The sequence below is a fragment of the Equus przewalskii genome, chromosome 26 (genome assembly GCF_037783145.1).
Source record: "Equus przewalskii isolate Varuska chromosome 26, EquPr2, whole genome shotgun sequence".
In the NCBI taxonomy this organism is placed as follows: domain Eukaryota; kingdom Metazoa; phylum Chordata; class Mammalia; order Perissodactyla; family Equidae; genus Equus; species Equus przewalskii.
In genome coordinates this window covers 17,195,374-17,216,998 of record NC_091856.1, presented here as the reverse complement: position 1 = coordinate 17,216,998, position 21,625 = coordinate 17,195,374, and the positions used below count along the sequence as shown (strand labels likewise).

The following is a 21,625-nucleotide window of genomic DNA, read 5'->3' as shown; positions in this document are numbered from 1 at the left end:
AACAATGAGAAAATTCTAAAAGAAACTGGAAGAAAAGGAAGAATCACCTTCAATGGAGCAACAACAGACTGACTGACTTTTCAGCTGAAATGACAGAAGCCAGAAGACAAATGCTATCTTTACTGTGCTGAAAGAAAATTACTCCAAGTCTGGAATTTATACTACCCAAAGCATCCTTCAAAAGTAAATGTGAAATACAGAGGTAGTCACACAAAATAATGAACGTATTTGTTATCAGCAGTCAAGTACTAAATGATAATAAAGGGAGTTTTTCAGGTAAAAGGAAATAATCCAGGAGGGAAGCACATTAATATAGAAAAAAATAAAGAGTACTGGAGAGAGTGAATATGTAGATGCATCTAAATGAACACAGCTGTTTGAAACAATACTAATGATGCCTCGTGGAGCTTTAAATACACAGAGAATTAATATTCATTACAATAGCACAAAAGGGGATAACTGGAGCTAGTGTTGACAGGTCCTTGCATTGTCTGGAAAATGATGAAAATACTAATTTAAAGTAAACTTCAACAATGCAAAGATGCATATTTGAATCTCCATGGGAACCACTAAAAGAAGAATAAACGAATCTATAACATAAGTTGATAGAGAAGGAAAATGGTATAAAAAAGACTTGCTTAAGCAAAAACAAGGCACAAAGGATAGATGGGACAAAGAAAAAAAATAAGATGATAGAATTAAACCTAAATGTATTGGTTATTACAGATTCAGTACTCCAACTAACAGATAAATGTCACTCTGGATAAAGAAACAAAGCTCAGCAATATACGCTTCTTACACATAGGAATAAATAGGTTAAAAGTTGAAAACAGGGGCCAGTCCTATGGTGTAGTGGTTAAGTTCACACGCTCTGCTTTGGTGGCCCAGGGTTTGTGGGTGTGGATGTACACACTACTCATCAGGCCATGCTGTGGTGGCTTCCCACATACAAAATAGAGGAAGACTGGCACTGACATTAGCTCAGGGACAGTCTTCCTCACCAAAAAAAAAAAGTTGAAAACAAAAGGATGAAAAAAATGTATACTATGTGCACAATAAAGAAAGGAAAGCTGGTGTAACTACAGAATATCAGACAAAACAGACTTTAAGGCAAGAAATATTATAAGAAATAAAGAAGGACGTTTCAAAACTTAACAGAAAGATATAACAATCCTAGATTTGTATGGACATAATAACACAGCCTCAAAACATAAAAAGGAAGGGGCTGGCCCCGTGGCCGAGTGGTTAAGTTCGCGCGCTCCGCTGCAGGCGGCCCAGTGTTTCGTTGGTTCGAATCCTGGGAGCGGACATGGCACTGCTCATCAACACATGCTGAGGCAGCGTCCCACATGCCACAACTAGAAGGACCCACAACGAAGAATATACAACTATGTACTGGGGGGCTTTGGGGAGAAAAAGCGAAAAAGTAAAATCTTTAAAAAAAAAACATAAAAAGGAAAAGCAAAAAACATCCTTTCCCATAACTGACAGAACAAGCAGACAGAAAAAACAGTACAGATATAGAAGATTTGAATAATGCAAATATCAAACTGGACCTAATTGAATACAAAGAACACAGCCAGCAACTGCAGACTACGCTTTCTTTTCAAAGGTACACGGCACTTTTACCAAAACAGAAAGACTAGAACACAAAGCAAGTCTGAACATATCAAAGGATTAATCATTCAGAATATCAGGAGAATTAAAATAGAAATCCATTACAAAAAGAGAACTTTTGATAATTCGGTGGTAATATTCTTCTAAATAAACCCTTGGTGAAAGAAAAAAATCAACAGGAATTAGAAAATATTTCAAACTGAATAACAATATAATATGTCCAAGTTGTGGGATGTAGTTATTGCAGTGTCTATAGAGAAAATGATAGCATTAAATTCAGAGATTAGAAAAGAAGAAAGGTTGAACAGCAACTGTAAAAGGAAATCATAGAAAGAACAACAAATGTATCCAGAAAAGTAAAAAGAAGGAAACAATATGCTTAAGAACAGAAATCAATGAAATAGGAAAGAAATTTACAATAAAAAAAGGAATGCCAAGAGATAGATTTGAAAAGACTAACAAAATTAATAAACTAGTAAGAAAAAAAGAGAGAAGGTGCAAATTACTACACTAGGAATGAAAAGGGGGTTAACACTACAGATCCTATAGACATTAAAAAGACAGTAGAAAGATATTATGAACAGCTTGATGTCAGTAAATTTGAAATTTTGGATAAAATGGACAAATATCTAGAAAAGCCACAACTTACCAAAACTGAACAAGAAACATAAAATTTAAATAGTCCTACGCCCATTAAAGAAGTTGAATCTACAATTTAAAATATCACAAAAATCCTTCAGGTTCAGATGGATTTCACCAGTAAATTCTTTTAACATTTAAGCAGGAAATAATGCCAAACCTAAAAATTCTGCTAGTGAATAGCAAAAGAAGGAATACTACTCAATTTCTTTTATAGGACAGCATAATTTTTCTATAAAAATATAGCAAGGACAATACAATAAAAGAAAATAACAAAGCCAACACAGCTCATAAACACAGACCAAAAAAAAAAAAAAATCCATGACACAATCCAAGCAAACTGAATGCCTACCTCACACCATAAACAAAAAAACAATTCCACATGAATCATGACCTAAAGGTAAAACAATAAAGCTTCTGGATGAAAAAATAGCAGACCATTTTTATGACCTCAGGGTGGGTACATATTTTTAAACAGGACATCAATATTACTACTCCAAAAGATTGCTAAATTGGATGTCACTAAAATTAAAAAGATTTCTCAAAATGCACCATCAAGAGGGTGAAAAGGCAAGCCACATAGTGGGAAAGATATGTGAAGTGTAGATACCTGACAAATCAATTAGAAGCAGATAATCCACTTAAAAATGGACAAACACGAATGAGCACTGCATAAGATAAGAAGCACCATTAATATTTCAGGAAATATAAATTAAAACACACTCACCAAAAGGTCTAAAACGAAAAACAAAACCTGCAAATCCCAAGAGTTGAGGATGTGCAGCCACAGGAGCGCTCCTCCTCAGCTGGCGGAGTCCTTGGTCTGTACCACCACTCTGTAGCCTGAGTGGCAGTATCTGCTAAGGTTGAACACACACCTGCTCTCTGAGCCAGCAATGCTATAGCTGAATATAGACCCAACGGAAATGTGTAGATATGTTTTCTAAAAGGCACATAGGTATGAGTGTTCATGAGTGTTCATAAAAGCACAGTTAATAATAAATAGCCCCAAACTGGAAATAACCCTATATCCATAAACAAGAGAATGCATATGAAACTTCAACTACTTATACAATGAATTATTATACAGTAACAACAAGGAACGGACTACGGGAATGAACTCCATGCAGAAACATGAATGAGTCCCACATACACAATGTTAAGCAAAAGCAGCAAGACAGACTGAAACAGCCCGTTTATATAATCCGAAAACAGATAAAATGAGCCCATTGTGAAGTAATACAGTGGTTATCTTAGGGAGGCAACAAAGGGAGGGCGTATGAGGGAAAGCTCTGAGGTTCAGGTAATGTTCTGTGTTCTTCCTCTGGGTTATTACAGCAAAACGTTTGCTTCATAAAAATAAGCAAGCTGTACACTAATGATTTGCGCACTTTTCTGTCTTTATAACTCAACGAGAAAACTTTCAAAAAACTCAAAATTAAAAATGTATATACAAACCTAATAAATGAAGACTTATACCATGCACCTGGATGGGAAGGCTCAATATTATAAAGATGTTTAATTTCTTCAAGTAACCTTTAATTCAATGTAATTCTGATTAAAATCCCCCTTTTTATTGTTACTTGTCAGGGTGATCCTAAAGTTTATCTAGGAGAGTAAATGCATAAGAAAAGGAAGGCAATTTTGAAAGCAATAATTGGGAGGCCTTGCCCTAAAAAATATAAACATGTACTATAACATTGCAATAATTTATTTTTTCTTGAGGAAGATTGGCCCTGAGCTAAAATCTGTTGCCAATCTTTCTCTTTTTGCTTGAGGAAGATTGTCCTTGAGCTAACATCTGTGCCAATCTTCCTCTGTTTTGCCTGTGGGACTCCGCCAAAGCATAGTTTGATGAGTGGTGTGTAGGTCTGTGCCCAGGATCCAAACTCACAAACCCCAGTCCACTGAAGCAGAGCATGCAAACTTAACCACTAGGCCACTGGGCTGGCCCCAACACTGCAATAATTTAAAGTGTTAAGTTCTTGTAAAGAAATAGACAAATAGATCAAAGCTATAGAAGAGAGTCCAGAAAAGATCTGTGTAAATATGCAAATTGAGTATATAATAAAGACTTCAATTTAAACTGCTGGGGAAAGAATGGACTCTCCAATAAATGCTTTGAGATAATAAGCTACTGAGTTGAAAAAACAAAAACAAATTCAGGGGCCAGCCCAGTGGCCGAGTGGTTGAGTTCGTGCGCTCCACTGCAAGTGGCCCACTGTTTCATCGGTTCGGATCCTGGGCTTGGACATGGCACAGCTCATCCAGCCACACTGAGGTGGCATCCCACATGCCACAACTAGAAGGACCCACAACTAAGAATATACAACTATGTACCAGGGAGCTTTGGGGAGAAAAAGGAAAAAATAAAAACAAAAACAAATTCAGATTCCTATTTCATACTACACATAGATAACATATTTCCAAATGGATCTTTTTTCAAAAAGCTGTTTCCAAAAAGAAAACAATTTTCATGACTTTGGGAGAAGGAAAGGCTTTCTCAGCACAAAACAACCCAGAGGTACAAAAAACAGATGAGCAAGTAAGACAACATAAACATTCAAAAGTTCTGCATTGAATAAATTTTAAAAGATAATAAACAGACCTGGAGAAAATATTTCTAACACATAAAGTGACAAAGTACATATGAAAAGCTCCTACAAGTCAACTGGAAAAAAAGATAATTCACCAGAAAATAGGCCCAGGATATGACAGGCAATTATTCATAGAAGTACAAATAATAAAAGGCATTAATATTCAGATAGGGTCTGGCCTGGTGGCATAGCGGTTAAATTCACACACTCCGCTTCGGCAGCCCAGGGTTTGCTGGTCTGGAACCTGGGTACGAACCTATCACCACTCATCAAGCCATGCTGTGGCGGCATCCCACACAGAACTAGAAAGACTTGCAACTAGGATATACAACTAGGTACTGCGGCTTTGGGGAGAAGAAGAAGGAAAAAAAAGGAAGATTGGCAACAGATGTTAGCTCAGGGCCAATCTTCCTCACACACACAAAAAAGCATACCTTTAAAAAAAAGAAGGAAAAAAAATAATAGTCAGACATTATAACCAAAATAAGATGTACTTCATTTACCAGACTGCCAAAAATACAAAAAGGTCCATATCTAAACGATGGCTAGGGTACAGGGGAACTTGCACTAGTCTAAAAAAAAATTTGGAAAGGTACACATCACATTGGTTAGTAATTACTTTTGCGGGACTTTTAAGATTGACAATATGCATATATTACTCTTGCAAGTTATAAAAATCCCTAGGAATTTGGAAATGTATATGTAGGAAAAGCAAATTAAATGTTCTTTTTGACTCAGGAATTCCTCTTTTCAAAATTTGTCCTAAGGATTTAATCAGATGTATGTACAAAAACGTATACTCGAGGATGTTCTTTAAAGCAAATTTACAAAAGGAAAAAACTGGAAACAAATCCAATGCAACAAAAGCATTGTAAAATAGATTTTGGGCCCACTACGCAACAGAAAACTATGTAGCTAGATAATAATCACACTTTCAAAGGCTAAACATCTTTTATAAATATATAAAATAGTAAATACGGTTTGACTACAATTTTTGAAGTACATTTATGCATAAAAAATTCCAAAATAAAACGCCAAAATGTTAAAAGTTGTTATTTATGGGTACTAAGGTTCCTGTGATTTTTACTTCCTATTTTATTAGTATTTGCCAAATTATTCACAATGAATATTTATTTACTGCCTTAACATTTAAAAAATATTATAAGTTTTAACAAAGAAAATGCCTTTTTAAAAAACAAGTTTGGTCTGAAAGTGTTTGCCACCAAATTCAATGTTTGCTTTTAACGTTATCTTTTCAGATGACATATTGCCAACATTAAGTATTTTATACACATCAGCCATTTTAGTCATTTAAAATCTTCTTGGAAAAGATTACTATAAATAAATTTAAAATAAATAAAACTTCAAAAAAATATTTTCCGAATTGTAGGCTAAATATTACTCAATTTGAATTCTAATATTCTTCCCCTACCGGGGAAATAAAATTTAAATGTGTAACTTATAAACACATTTAAAGATGAATTCATTGCTTCTTGAAGTACTAAAAACATAAACTAAGTTACTATTTATAAAGTAACTTTAATACAATTTAAAATACTATAATACAAAAATTCGGTCATTATTTCTACTTGGAATATTCAGGTTTCTATGAGTAAAGATTTTGGTGGATTATTCATAGATATGAAACAAATACATTTGCATTTCTGCAAAAGAACTGACTGTGAGAGAAAACATGGTATTTTCTGGTGTTTTAATATGCTCTTCTTTATTAAACAGTTCTAGTGACACAACAAAGATGTCTGAAGTTAATACTTAATTATGATCATTTTCAACCACCATTCCTATTCTGCTCAAAGAAGACTGTCAATTGCGCTAAATGCAACAAATGGCACATGCAGAACTGTATCTGACCAAAAAGATTTTCCTAAAAACGAAGTCTGGAACCCGACATCTCCTTAGCTTGGTATAACTTGGCACGATTGGCCACCAGAGCTCTACATTAGACAGTTAGACAGACAGACAGACAGAGTTAGCGGTGGAACCTCCTGCTCCGTTAGCAGGATTTTTGGGCCTGGAGCTCCAGGAAGCACAGGATCAATTCGCTGTAAGCGCGTTCCTAGCGTGTCTTCCCTACCCTGTGGGCTGTGTCTGAGCGCTCACAGGTAGGAATGCTTCTCCACCACGCCCCCTTCCTCAGGAGTTAGAAACAACACTTGACACGGAACGCTTTGCTCAATATGCTCTCACTATATCTTGGAGCCAATGCAGTGACCAGGAGAATTTTTTTTTTCCAAAATGTGTTTTAACTTGTTTTTTAAACTGTTTGTTGTAGCTACAAAAACCAGTCAGCTTTGCAGAAAACCATTTATTAAATGAATGAAGACTGGTTATACCCAAAGACAGACAAAATACTGTGATGAAAGCATGCTCTCATGATGGAGACATCACTCATGCTCATTAGCCGATTTTATTGGATTGTTTTTCCTATTTCCATAAGTTTCAGGCTGTACCAACAAATACTGAAAACAATAGAAAATTACACTACATTAGAGGCAAACATTGTACACACAAGGGAATAAACCACTGGGACATAAAACTAGAATTTTATTTGGAGCACAAGTACCAGACAAATATGAAGCAAAAACAGTGGGCTGAGAAAGATGAAAACATCTTAGTGTAAAAGATCAGTGAGCAGCAAAATAAAAATGCAACCAATAGTATACTCTCATAGACCAAAAAAGTTCTATCATATTATTACAAATAGCAACTAGCAGAGGATTAATTAACCAAGAGTATCACAGTCACACATTTTAACATATTAACAGAAATTTCCCTCCATTTCAATTCACCTTTCTCCTCTTTCTTTCATAAATTATAATTGTAGCAGCTTAAAAAGAGAATTTTAAATATGATTAGAGTGAACAGGCACACATGTAGTTTTCTCATGTAAATCAGTTAAAAGTCAGTGGCCAGGAAATATATCAAAAACGGTAATCTATCAAGTAAGGGGGAAAGTAAACACATCTTCAAACAACAGTACTATGCTTCTTCATAAAATTTTCCTAAGTATTAATTGTGTTTATATTTCTAAACAGACACATGGTGTTAAGTTATACTGACTAAAGTGGTAAATCCACCTTTTTATTCCCAATTAACTTCTTAAGTGGTAGAGTAAAAGGAATCTTAAAACCATTCTTATAAGTTCTAAGAAAGATGGAAGAAGTTATTTAACTTGAATACAGAATTCACTCTACTAAACCACCAAAGCTCTTCATTTTGGCAGATAAATGAATCACATACAGTGATTCTGCTGAATCCAAAATGCTTCCAGTCATTCTCTCAGCAGGTTTCAGGCCTATAGGGTTACGGTTACATTTTCAGATTACAACAAAAAAGGTACAAATTATTGCTCACCATGAGGCTGATCTGGCAAATTTATGTCTAACTTGAGCAGTGAAAAAAAGTTTAAAGTCATGGTGGAAACATAACTCTATAACTTAGAAACCTAATAAATATATGAATTATTTGATTAAAAAGTTTCCCTAGGCATAAAGGCCTCAGAACAGACATACAAAATGTACAGAAGACTCAAAGGGGGGAAATACAGCAAGAGCAGGATTCAAATAACCGTGCCCCTTGCTATCTAACAGAAAGTGTTAATCATCAGCATACATCATGCCATAATCTTTGGTGTCCAAAATATAAAAGGAATTCCGAGTACAGAGACCTTGCCTGAAAACTCCCGATGCAGGAATCAGGAAATACTTCAGTGTCACTCTGGAGGCCACTGGACGGGGGCAGAACTTCTTTAGAACAAGCACAAGTGAATTTCCTTTTATTGCTCTGTCACCTCCACTGAGGGGTCAATGTTTAAAGCATATCCGGGAGAAAAGCCCCACACTTAAAAGACGCCTTGCTTTTCCTTTAAGCAAAGAAGTGGCCGGGGCCCTGATGAATTAGTTTTAATACTCTCAGAATTAAATCATCAATTTCAGCAGCAATGTTTCCAAACACAGCATTGGCTGTCGCCATGTCTCTGACAGCCACACAAAAAGCCTCTATATAACGCAGGAGATTATCCCTTTATTAAAGGAATCTTACCATTATAAACCCATTGAACACAGAATGAAACCCTGCACTATGAGGAGTTTTGGCGTAAAAAGGGACTTCAGGGAAGTATGCTCCTTTTCTTAATATTTTATAACAGTTTCCTTTCCATTTTAAGAGTATAAATAAAGTATGATGATATTTCGCCCATGGTGAATTTTAACAACGTATAGAATTAATCCACTGAAATAACTTTCGCTCTACTTTCAGAGTTTGTTTGGGATTGCTGAGGCAAGCTGGAAATACCAGGAAACATATTGAAGACAGGCGGGCATGAAAAATTCTGATGACCATAAGGCAACCCAATGTTAAATAAGTCTATGCAAATGCTGAATATAAAAGTTAATATTTGGGGGGCTGGCCCCATGGCCGAGTGGTTAAGTTCACACGCTCTGCTTCGGCAGCCTGGGGTTCAGATCCTGGGTGTGGACCTGCACACCACTTGTCAGGCCATGCTGTGGTGGCATCCCACATAGAAGAACTAGAACTACAACCAGGATATACAACTATGTACTGGGGCTTTGAGAAGGAAAAAAAAAAAAAAGAGGAAGACTGGCAACAGACGTTACCTCAGGGCCAATCTTCCTCACCAAAAAAAAAGTTAACATTTGGAAACTCTGAGGTTTCCATGGTCCCCTATAAATAAAATGAAAATACTCAATATCCTTATTAAATGCAATTCAAACAATAAGCCATAATAACTACCAAAAATAATGTATGTACCTCTTAGTTCTGTTATTACACTGTTCAACCTAAAAATTATTCAGGTCAAGGGAAATTATGCTGCTACATTGTCATTCTATTGGATTTCTCTGTAAGGTGCTCAAGTATCAGGAAGGAAAAAAAGATTTAAGGTAGGGAGAGCACTGGAAAAGTTCAGAATTCTTGCTTTCTCTTTTTGCAAACATTTCCCTTTCAGAGAGTTGGGGAAGGTGTAGAAGAAAAGGTGACCTGGAATTATTCACATGAAACGAGATTGTGAAGTTGGCAACACTTGACAACTACAATATTTCCTTCTGTAGAGGCCACTAAGTGCTGGCTCAAGATATTAAACAACTAAGTACATACTTTCACAAACCACACATACAAATGTTGCCTGGCACAGCCTCTTAGCACAGTTCTTCAGTTTAACTACAATAAGTGATAGCAGCAATGGTTACCAATTCCACATAAATACCAAAAGCACACATATGAAAGGGCAACTACGACGACATGCAAAACCTCAACAATGACATCACTCAGTATTACACAATGCATAGAAATTGTCATGGTTTTTGGCAAGATTTTTTTTTGTAACAAACACTTTATAAAACAAAAGTTCTCTTGTTATAAATGCTATTTAAAAAGTTGTAATATAATGGATTGTAGATATAAAAATTCAGTTAGATAAAGTTAATCTGAGTGGTTAATACTAAAATGGACTTGCTATTTCATCCAGTATAAATAATCAATTATAAATTAACTTCTAGTGGAAGTATACTAAGGTATTTGATTTATAAAATGTAAGAATTACAGAAAGCAAACAAGCATAAAAATCACTTAAATACAGTATGCACAATTACTGTTAGGATTTGATATTGCTGATGTCTTCCTAAATCTATTTACCACAAATAAATAAATTATGCCAAAGCATTTTCAAAGGTCTTTGAAATGAATGTATAATGTAAAAATGCTCTCTAATTCCAGTGTAATACAAAGAAGAACATTAGAAGTCTAGCAAAATTCAACACTGCATTCGAAAGACAAATAATTCTATTGTACCTTTTTACATGCTAGAGTTTCATCTTTCTTATTCAACTATGATCTAGTAAATATCATTTGCAAAATAAAAATTTGTGAAGTTCTTTTAACATTTATGCTTGAATTCCTTTTTAGAAGCAGAATAGTACGAAAATTTACAAATACTTTGTATTTCTACATCTTCCTGCTATAGGTCTCTTTTAGTTCCCATTTACTTTCCCCTTTCTATCTTTAAATAAATTCACTTCAGAAACATCCTAATTGATAGAAGTTGATAGAAATTTGATGCTTTTGATTAAAGATATGTCCCAAACCTTCAAGATGATTTTTTAAATTTTCCATAGACTAAAAAAGGATACTGTAGACTACATTCAAAACCAATAATATAGATGCTAGGTAGCTGGGTAATCAAATGAACAGCAAATTAAATAAAAAGTTACTTTTTAGTTTATAATCTGTAACTGGAATTCATATACTTGAAAACTGAAGTTTGTTTCCTCTCCATAAATGAAAACTAAATATAAATGGGGTAGGCTGAGAGATGTTTGTTAAAATAAGAAAGAGAACTATTATCTTTAGAGATTAACCCATCAAATTTCAAAAGAAGTTGCTATAATCAAGATATAACACTACACAATGAAAAGCGAAAATTCATATGCAAAAAACAGCCTATTTGTAAACAGGGAGCTTGTTTCTACTAATAGAAACTTGACTCAGGGCTTAAAAAATGACTACAACCTTGAAAACAAGAAGAGAATACCCTTTCTAACTTGGTAGAAAGGTAGGGTTGTTTTTCCTCCCTAAACTCTAACTATGGGCTGGAAGTCAGGGTGCCTGGTTCTAGTTCTGGCTCTGACTCTAACTAGGCCTTTGCACCTGGGCATTCATGTAATCTCTCTGGGGCTGTTTACCTCTTGTGTAAAAAAAGAGGAGTGAATTAGATCAGACGTTGTCAATCTTATTTTCCAGCCCAGCGCATGAAGGATGTGTAAGAGGTAACAGCTCATTCAGCCTAGCGAGTCTCAATGTGGGAGGGTGGCGGCATGGGGAGCGTGAGGGTTCCTGGGGAATCCCTGTTTGAGGATGTGCTGCCGTCTCCATCTCCTGGCCTCCTCCCCCAAAGAGGACATGGTGGCTCCTATTCTTCACGGCACTGAAAACCACCAGCTGGATGATGTCTGGGGTCCTTTCCAGGTCCAGCCTCTAGGACTATAACTTAACAAAGAGGATGGCTAACATTAACACTCTCACCTAATTAATATTCTGATCAAATTAGTACTCTGACCTAATTAGTACTCTGACTCTAATTCAACAAAGTCATGGTTTACATAAAAACTCAACTTAAATGTATTAAAATGTTATCTTTTTAAAAATAATGCAAACTTCAATACCAAATCAGGTCTTTCCTTCAGCTTGGGCAGGCCCAATTAGTCAATTTTACAAATAGGATGGATGATAAGAAATTTTGATTATCTTTCTTTTCTCTGTTTAGAAAAGAGAAATCAGAGTTGTTGGCAGTTTACCCGCCCCCCTTTTCTGTTTTTATATCATTAGAAACACACCAACAACCAAAGGATAATATATGCAGTATAATTCTTTATCTCAGTTATATTCCATGGCAAGGATCTCTTAAACATCATCCTATCTTCATCACTTTGCCTTATGAAAGGCTATGCATTCGTATCATCTCAGCCAGAGCCAAGTAGGGAAGAGAAGTAATGTTTGAATATCACGCATTAAGTGAAAAATAAAAAACAATTGAGGATGCCCCTGCCAATGGCGTGTTTCTTAATAAGTAACACTCTATCTGCACCATATCATATGGCAGACATGTCAAGATATATCTTGTATTATTAAGAAATTCTATTTGAGAAAAATCTATTAAAACTGATAGAGAACTTGTCAATTCTTTAGTATTTCTATTTTTTCATGAATGGATCTTTCAAAAAATACCTTACTGTAACAAATTATCATATATTCCCCTTGATTTTTCCCCTAGGCTTGGAAATTTATTTCCTTTACCACATGGTAGAGAGTTTTTAATCTATAGATGCTAAGTCTTACAGCTTTATTTTGGCTAGAGAAAAAAGATCGAAAAACTCCTTTCTTATAAATAAAAGCAGTCAGAAGAAAGATGATTAAAATCAGAAGTGTTTGTCTCTAATATGTTGAACTGTGGAGATAATCAAACTAGAAAAAATCTGAATGGTTTCACAGCCCATCTAATTCTGAGAATCATAAGGAGAGTTATTTCTCCAAAAGTTTTCTGTTAAAAACAATCTTGACTAATTTAAAAAACCCACAATAATAACAACAAAATCCTCTAATAAATATTGTTAATTTGTTGACACCAAATTTGCAGGCAAGACCAGACTCCCCAGCAACCAGTAGTTGAGTGTCTGGTGGATGGTAACATCAGCTTCTAGCTTTGAGAGGTGTTCCCTCTGCCTAGAACCTCCCCTCTTCCCTGTCTGAGTTACAAGGAACTCTCTTGAAATCTGGTTGGGCTTTATTTGGGGTAAAAAACAAATGACAATCACTTTTAAAAATATTACTTGTGCACATATACACTCACCTGTATGACAAAATTAAGTGTTCTTTAATGAGTGACGCAAAATTTTGCTCTCTACTCATGGCCAGGAGGAAACAAAACTCTGCTGAATGTCCCATCTCAAAGTAACTCCAGTAATGGGGCCTAAATAACGTTGTGCTAACAAACATGCCAGGTGATGGCACTACTCTCAGTCAACAGGGAGTTGAATGAATATTGATGACTTTATTACATCAGGGATGTCATTTATAATTTATCACTTAAGAGTGTCTACAGAAGCACAGCAAGTCACTTTGTGAACAAGCAGCTACAGTAGAAAAGGACAGTGTTTAATGGTATCTGGATCTAGTTTCAGATCCTGATGTTCTTATGTATTAACTGTGATGTGGGAAACCATTTGACTTCTCTGGATTTCCTCATTTACAAAAGAGAAATAATGATACCTTCATAGGACTATGGGGAGAATTAAGTGAAATAACTTATAGAAGCACTTAGTACTACGGTGCATTGTAAGTACTCAATAAACGACAGGCACTCATGTTCATCTGCCCATTCGTACGCATGTGCGCACATATGTGAACACAAGGGATGGTGTCAAAATAGCTTTGCCTTTTCACTGATTTTAAAACAGGCTCTAAGGAAGATTCTCCACAAAATATTCAAAGCAGTACTATGTATTCTATACAAACCAACATATTCAACGGCTAAATAACAGACAAACTGCATGAATACAAAGTTTGAAAAACTGCAAAATAGTATGGGCATAGAGTTTCTTGCTAGGCCCTCAAAAATGAAATGAACCTTCTGTTACAGTATCTTTTCTAAATTCTTTGAGAGCAGGAAACTATTTTACACATCTTCGTACCCTTCCCAGAGTCTAGACACTAGGTGCTCAAATATTTGTTGATATGACTGTAAATTTTCGTCTCAGGAAGTCATCTGACGTCACGGCATCTGGAAGCTAAGCCACATGTCTCAGGCAAGTTAATGTGACAAAAGTTTCAGCTAACAATGATCTAATCGAAAAACCAGAGACCTAACCTAGGCTGGAAAATTCAGACTATTTTTTTGTAGATAAGAAGTGATTTAACATAGGGAAAAGTGAATTTACATAAAGAAAATTTAACATAGGGAAAAATAATTATAAAATGAATATTTTAAATAGCTGATGTATTATGAATCATATTCATACCAGCCCTGCTAACCATGATAACAAATGGAATCTTAAGAATAAGCTATATTGAATAAACATCCTGAGTATCTCTAACCTTTTCAAACATTATGGTTTTCAAAAAATTACTACCATCCATGGTTTTCAATTGCCACTCATTCACATGAATAGAGATGAAAAATTGAATTATGCAGCTATGTCATCCAAATGCAGACAGATGGGTTTGGCATTTTTGTTGTAGACAGTGCAAAACTTCCAGAGTCATGTCAAGGGTACTGGAGAATTTCTTACAAGACATTACACTGACCTTAAAGTATAAACTTTGCAAATATGGTTTTACTGTTTTTGTATGAACCACAGGATTGCCTGGAAAGGCAGCATATTCAGTTGCAGTGAACACCTGCTGGACTGTTGAATTTCTGCCAAAGCACATGTATAATTTGGGGATATATGACTGCCACAGTACGGACATGATTTTTTTTTAAGTTAAAGTAACAATAAACATGGCATCTGGCAGTAGTATGTCCTTGGCATTGTTTACACAAAACTGCAAAATTTAGAGGTAGCTGCAGATAATTTTTCATAATCTAATTAACCCAAAGAGATACTGTAATTCACCTAAACTTCTATCAAGTCATTCTTCAGAAAACAGTTTTCTAAATCTAAATGTCGCAATGTTCCTACTTGGTTTGAGTTATCAAAGCAAAATATAAATAAATAAAAATAATCACATTCTCAATTTAACTGTGTTCTAAATGAAAATGCAATAGGATTAAACAGGAGAGAGATTTTCATTTTAGTACCTCAATAAACATAAAGAGGGATCGAAATTCCCTACTTCTGCTTTCCCAGTGCATCCTGACTGCCCTTCATGCTCACCACAAGCACTTACTTTGCTGTCAAAAACATATCAAGAATTTTTAAAAATATGTCAAAGCAAAAATAAAACGCACAATCACATTGTGTTTTACAGAAACCTTTTTAACGTGAGAGGTAACCTATGTAAAAATAACCTTCTTTTTTTAAAAAAGAGTTATTTTACAGCAGGCTGTCTTGTGCACTTTTAAACCAGTTATAGAATAAGGAGAACAGGAAAAGTTTTGTAAAGAGAACGGGGAGAAAGAGGCCTTGTGGTTCAAAATGAACAGAAGAGGGGGCACTACAGGACACAAGATGCCATCATGAAAGATCACTCAGCATCCCTTTTAACCAGCCAGCCTCGAGAGATGGGAAGACACCATGTCCCCATCTCTGGCTCAAATCACTGGAAACTAATTACGAGCTGGAACCAAGAAAGGTAAATAAACAAACTCTGGAGTTGATGACAGACAGTACCATCTCTTTAGCTATAATCTAACTGATCTGTCTTGATCTCAACGTAAAATAGAGATAACTCACCTTCTTTTCAAAGTTGTTGAAAGGATTCAAGATAAAGTATGTAGAAATAAATATGTATGTACTGAAATGTCTGCAGAAGTATTTACCAAAATATTAACAGTGGTTATTTTTGGCTAGCAGATTTATGAGTATATATTTTGCTTTCTTCATGCTTATCTTTATTTTCTACTTTTCATACAATTAGTAACTATTACTCATATAAGTGATGCAGGTAAGTTACTTAGCATGGTGCTGGCATGCACACTGGCTCAAAAATGGTGACTATCATCATTATTAATACAAAAACATAAAGCAGGATATCTTCTGCCCTTTCTTTTTGTTCCTAGATGCCTCTCTATGGAAGAAAAGTCATAAAATGAAGTTGATTCCAACACACAAGGTCCACAGCAGACTTCCCATTCCTCAGCCAAAGGAAAGGTCACAGCCTAGAGGACTGGATCTTTACATGTTTATGACTCAGTGTTGCAAAGAGCTGCCTAGCCATGGGAAAGCTGAGTTAATGAGATGATTTAGCAAAGCAAATCAAAATGAAACTTGTCCTGGTCGTACAATAAATTAATACATAAAATACCACCCACCTTCCTAGCTAATGTGAATTATGAGGTTGCCTTGAAGAATAAGTACTTCCCAACAGAATGCCCAGATCCAACAAAGCAATTAAGATTTGGATTTTTTTATGTGTTAATGATTATATAGGATAGGAATCTAGCTTATCTTTATTGCGGTCCTAATGTCTAAATTTATTTTGTTATTGAAATATCTTAACTAATAATCCCAGGCTTCCAGACTTAAAAATAAGGACCTTGGAAAAACCACCACAGAAAGCTGTTTAAGCAAAATTATTATTATTATAATTGCAGGATATTGCAGATAAATGAACTCATATTTACTGTAGAAGAAACTGCACATTTTCAAGAATGCTTTGAATTCAGCTAAATCTGGTAACAAAATGTTACCTAAAATGAGTGTTAATATTCCTTTGATCTCAACTGCAGAGTCAAGTAATCCCTCAGGGAAAAGAGACTGAAGTTTAACGCTTATAAATAAATAATTCAAAGGGCTGGAGCTTTGAAGACGATGAGTTTTTTTGTTGTCTTGAATAGTGCTTCTCGATTTTTAGCAAGACTTTTTCCATTCCCTATCTTCTCTTTTTGCTTGATACACAATCTAATGCTTGGGAACATTTTCAAAGCTTTGGTAGTTTAAAATTTCTTGTAAATTTGATAATCAAACTTCATTTACACTGATTTCCTAGGGAACAAAGAGAAATCCCATCCAGGTTCGAGCGCAACAGTAAAAATTAGCTATGTAACAGTCTTTTTTGCCATAATACTAGATTTTGCATTATTGTTTAAAAATTATCTATCTTTCAAAAAGAATGGCACCTTTAGTCCCTCCTTCTACCTCCTTTTCCCCAAAAAAGATGTTAGCTAAACATCTAGATTTTCACACATTGCAAAAAATGAGGCACCGGAGCTAAAATTCTAATTAAGCTAAAAAGAAAAAGTATATAAATACTTTGATATGGAGTTTCTATCAACATTTTCATATTCTGGATCTGACTGAATACAGTTTTGTGTAAGCAGTAAACTTAGTATTGTCGCCTCCTGATTAAAATAGAGTTTTAAAAATTAAAAAATAAAGCCATTTATTAAAAGTAGACTAAAAATGAGAGGTGGAGTGGGAAGGAAAAGCAGAAGCTGAGGACACAAGTGTCTAGGCTGCCTCTCAGTTTCCTTTCTGACAGTTTTTAAAGAACGGAATTCCTTCTCTACTTTGTGTTGCCTGAGAACCACTCTGGTTTTGTAAAGTCTATAACAGTAATTACATTTAATCACCCACAAGTACATCTGTTTTAAGCCTATAAATACTATGTTAGTAATACTAAACTATCTCCATTGGCTTATCTGTAAAAAGAAAAATATATTATATACTTCTATTTTTATAAAGTTAACACTGAGGGTAGAGGAAAGAGAACGAGAAGCAGTGTATCATCACACTTTCTCTGGACACAGCAACCCAACTGGGATTGTGCTCAAGCCACCTGGTCAAGCAGTATCTGAGGAAGAGTCATAGGAGGCGGAGACGATGAAGTTGCCACTGTTGGAGCGCCCAGCCACCGACTGGGCGGCCTGCTGGCTCAGATTGTTGCAGATAAGCACCAGCTGGTTGCTCTGGGCCTCGGACAAGGTGCTGCAGCTCTGATACACACTGAAGTTGGTTTTCCTGCCGGGAATGTTGCCCTTCTCGCACATGGTCTTCACCATCTTGGCCAGCTTGTTCTTGCCGAGGGCCTGGCAGTTGTACCAATGCAGAGCCGCCAAGTTCACAACCGGCTTGATGGACAAGTAGAAAGGGGCATCCTCGTAGCGCATGGCAGGAGGCCGCCGCTGGGCATACTCCTTATAGTCCTGTACGGGGCAGGTCTGCGGGGCGTGCTGGGTGGCGTACACACGGGAGTCCGTCCCTCCTCTCTTGGTTTTGGCATTCAGGTCACCAGCGTCTTGACCCATCCACTCCAAGTACTCCAGCCCCGTTTCTGTTACCCGGAGCCGGATATCACCCCACTTCAAGGTGGACCCATGGAAGCCTGTGCAGTGCCCAAAAGCTTTTGTGTTGTTGAGCCAGACGAGGTTGAGCAGACCCTCAGGGTTATAGCGGCTTAGGAGTCCCCTCTTCCGCAGAATGAGCTCATCAGCAAAGGTGAGCTTCATGGACTTGTGGGGCTTGTTTCCTTTTCCTTTGCAGCGGAGTTCAATTTGCTTCTGTTTCAGGGCCTCTTGGGAACGCTTGAATTCCTTATCCCTGGTGATGCTGTAGCCATACCTGTGTTCTTTTAGGTACCGTTCAAGTCCACACTGGTAATTGGCCAAGCTGTTGGGTTCATATTCAGACCCATCCTTCTGCCTAGCATCCACAAAGAAAGAGGCCAGGTAGGCATCCAGCTCCTTGCAAGGGATGACATAAATCTCTCTTGTTTCCGAAGGGTACTTGGAGATGAGGAACTCTCGGAAATTGCGGAGCGCGGTCTGCGTGCTCCGGATGGTTTTCTCATTCTGCTCCCTGCTGAGCTCAGCTGCTCTTTCATCCTGGTCTGCAACAAATTGGGGAGGGGAGGGACAGAGAGGGTGTTGATAAGTTCAGACAATGCACTTTCTACTCTGAAATAAAGTTTCCTTTTATAATGAAAAGGGAAAGAAGGAATCAATTTTACAGAGGTCACTAATAAATGTTATTTACATATCCGTTGCATTATAATAGTCAACTTCAGTTCCACAAATGATGTACAAGACAAGAGTACACCCATTACAATCAAAATGAGCTTCTCGTGTCATTGGCTCAGTTTAGTGCATGAAGGTTTGTGGAAAGAGTGAGATTAGAGACAGCCTTCGTTTTAGGAAAAATGTGAGACAGAAATGTGCTAACTATCCTACCACAGTGTGCAAGGGCCCCATTAGAGCTGACACCCTCACTCTGAATCACCTCAATTGTGAAACCAGAGACTGTACTGGTTCTATTTTATTGTGTTAAACTAAACTATTTGAATTTGTTATTTAGCACATCACTAGAGATCTACATTTAAAAATTACTAAATAGATCATTTACAGCAGTTAATTCAACACATTCTACAGGAATTCAGGTAAACACAGTTTATCAATATTTTGTATGTAATTGCAGGGCAGTTTGTAATAAGTGATGAAAACATCTGGTGTTTTGGAAAGCAATGAAGATAAAACTTCATAGCTATAAAGACTACAATAAAATTTGAATCAGGCTATCATAATCAAGATGTAAGGAAGGGGGTATGTCTTCTGGATAAATCTTTTTATTTTATTAATTTATCATTTGTACTCTGCCACCAAAGACTGCAGGTGCCTCTTGTCATTATGGATCATCCATGCTTAAGCAATGCTGCTCTGGAGTAGTGGTTCTCATACCTTGGTGTGCTTCAGAACCATTCAGAATGCTTGATCAAAACCATATTCCTCAGTGGGAGGCCTAGGAATCTGCATTTTAACTAGCATCTCCATGCTCAGGATGAGGTTCGAGAACACACTTTGAGAAACAAAGTTCTAGTGCTTATACCTTAGGAAGGAAGCACTACTATAGTTTACTCTTTTTTTTTTTTTAACAATGATTTAGTTCAACGATATCATTAAATGATTTCCTCTCGGTGACATGTAATTTAAATTTGGGATCTTAACATTAACAATAAAGACATTTTGTCAAAAATCACCACTATTAGGTCAGACATGGTCTGTGTAGAACTCAAAAGAGAAATCCTAAACATTGAATTACACAATAGAAAACTGGGCTAAACTATTGATTTTTGAGAGGCAAATATCAAGGTTAATTTAAAACAACAAATTATATTATAAAAATACAATTTCTGATTCTAAAGTATAAGGTAAAAAGTATTTTGTTTATCCTAACTATCTTATTTAGGAAAACTTTAATTTGTAAGGTTGTTCAGTGGAAGTCTTTGTAATAACCACATACAATAATAAAAATAAAATTTCTAATAAACTGAACTTTATTCACAAAATACATTTTGTATTACTCTACACATTTATAAATGATCATGTTATTTTAAAGTGACAGTCCTAAGGTATAACTGCCAAAATTGTCATAACTTTATAAAATGAAAGGAACTAAAATTCAGTAAACTAATTTGATGTTTTTATAGGCACATTTTTGAGATATTTTCAAAATTCAAATATACAAAAGTATATTTTATGCTTCATTAGACAACTTTCGGTTACGCTATTTCCTTCTAGTTGAAATTGTTTATATAAACAATATAGATGTGTATCTTTCCATCAAAAAGATGGAATCCTCAGGTTACATGTAACCTTTCACCATGCTGGCTTTCTTGACTGTTTACATGTAAAGCCAAAGGGGCTGGGACATCTGCTTATTTTGGCTACTTGTTCAAATATCTAGCATAGTCGTTTTCAAACTTTAAACAAAAACTCTCTAAGAAATAAACAACTTCAGGGAAAAAATGTCCAGTTTCTCAACTTTCACATGGAATCTTTTCTAAAACATATTTGTCTAAGAAGCTTGAGTTTGTACACGTTGCCATTTCAAGTCTATTGTGTTACATACTCTAGAGAGTAAAAGATTTTAAGGAGCCAAACAAAATTTATAAATTGATGATTAACTCCATAGGGTTTCCTCTTCCCCTCTGTCTTATACATATTCTGATATAAGTGAAATTTGCCATTAGAAACAAGGTATTTGGGCCTGAATTACAGTATCTGAATTCAGGATTTTTGAAAGAGTTATAGGTTAATGAGGGTAATTATTTTAACTAGAACTAGAATATTCTGCAGGACTTCAAGATAATGTAGAAGCTTAAAATTTTATTAATTCCTTCAGATTTGGCATGCTTTTGTTCACAAGATGCTTAACAACTATTATCAAATCCTATGAAATACTGATTCTAGTTGCAGTCAGTCCTCATCTTCATTTTATAATATAGTCAATATTTTCTATCTCCTGTTAACAAAAGTAAACTGATTGAAACTTATGTTGAAAACCTTTGGGCATCAATTTAAAAATGAGGGATATAATATGAGTTTTTTCAAAGTTCTTCTAAGAGGTACATGAGTAAAAGAATTTAAGTCTGTCGGACTTGATCAAGCAGCGTTAGTCAGCGTACTGTAAGCAGAACCGGTGAAGGAGATCACAGAAGGGTCCAGAGTGCAGGCTTGTCATTCAATCTGTGAGTTTTCTGAGTGAGGCAGCCAGCTCTCCCACTTCTGCATCGCATCCATCCATACTTGAAGCACCATGCTAACACACTCACAGTTGACCAACACATTAGCCCTGCTTCAACAT

General features: G+C 35.8%; 1 protein-coding gene across 6 annotated transcripts in view; it reads right to left on the bottom strand.

Annotated features, from left to right (window-relative positions):
- The window catches only part of KIAA1958 (KIAA1958 ortholog), a 204,956-nt gene that overhangs the window by 53,038 nt on the left and 130,293 nt on the right, over positions 1–21,625 (bottom strand). For 2 of the 6 annotated variants that reach the window (XR_011533302.1, XR_011533301.1), the window contains exon 3: positions 17,826–18,875. The exons of 3 other annotated variants lie outside the window; for them this stretch is intronic. Coding sequence is in view for 1 of the 3 variants with exons in the window: in XM_070595067.1 (XP_070451168.1) it covers positions 17,830–18,875 (1,046 nt within the window). In the remaining 2 variants the exon portion in view is untranslated. Of the gene's footprint in view, positions 1–16,609; positions 18,876–21,625 lie in introns of those variants that run through there. One more of the 6 variants, XM_070595067.1, reaches the window with a different exon arrangement.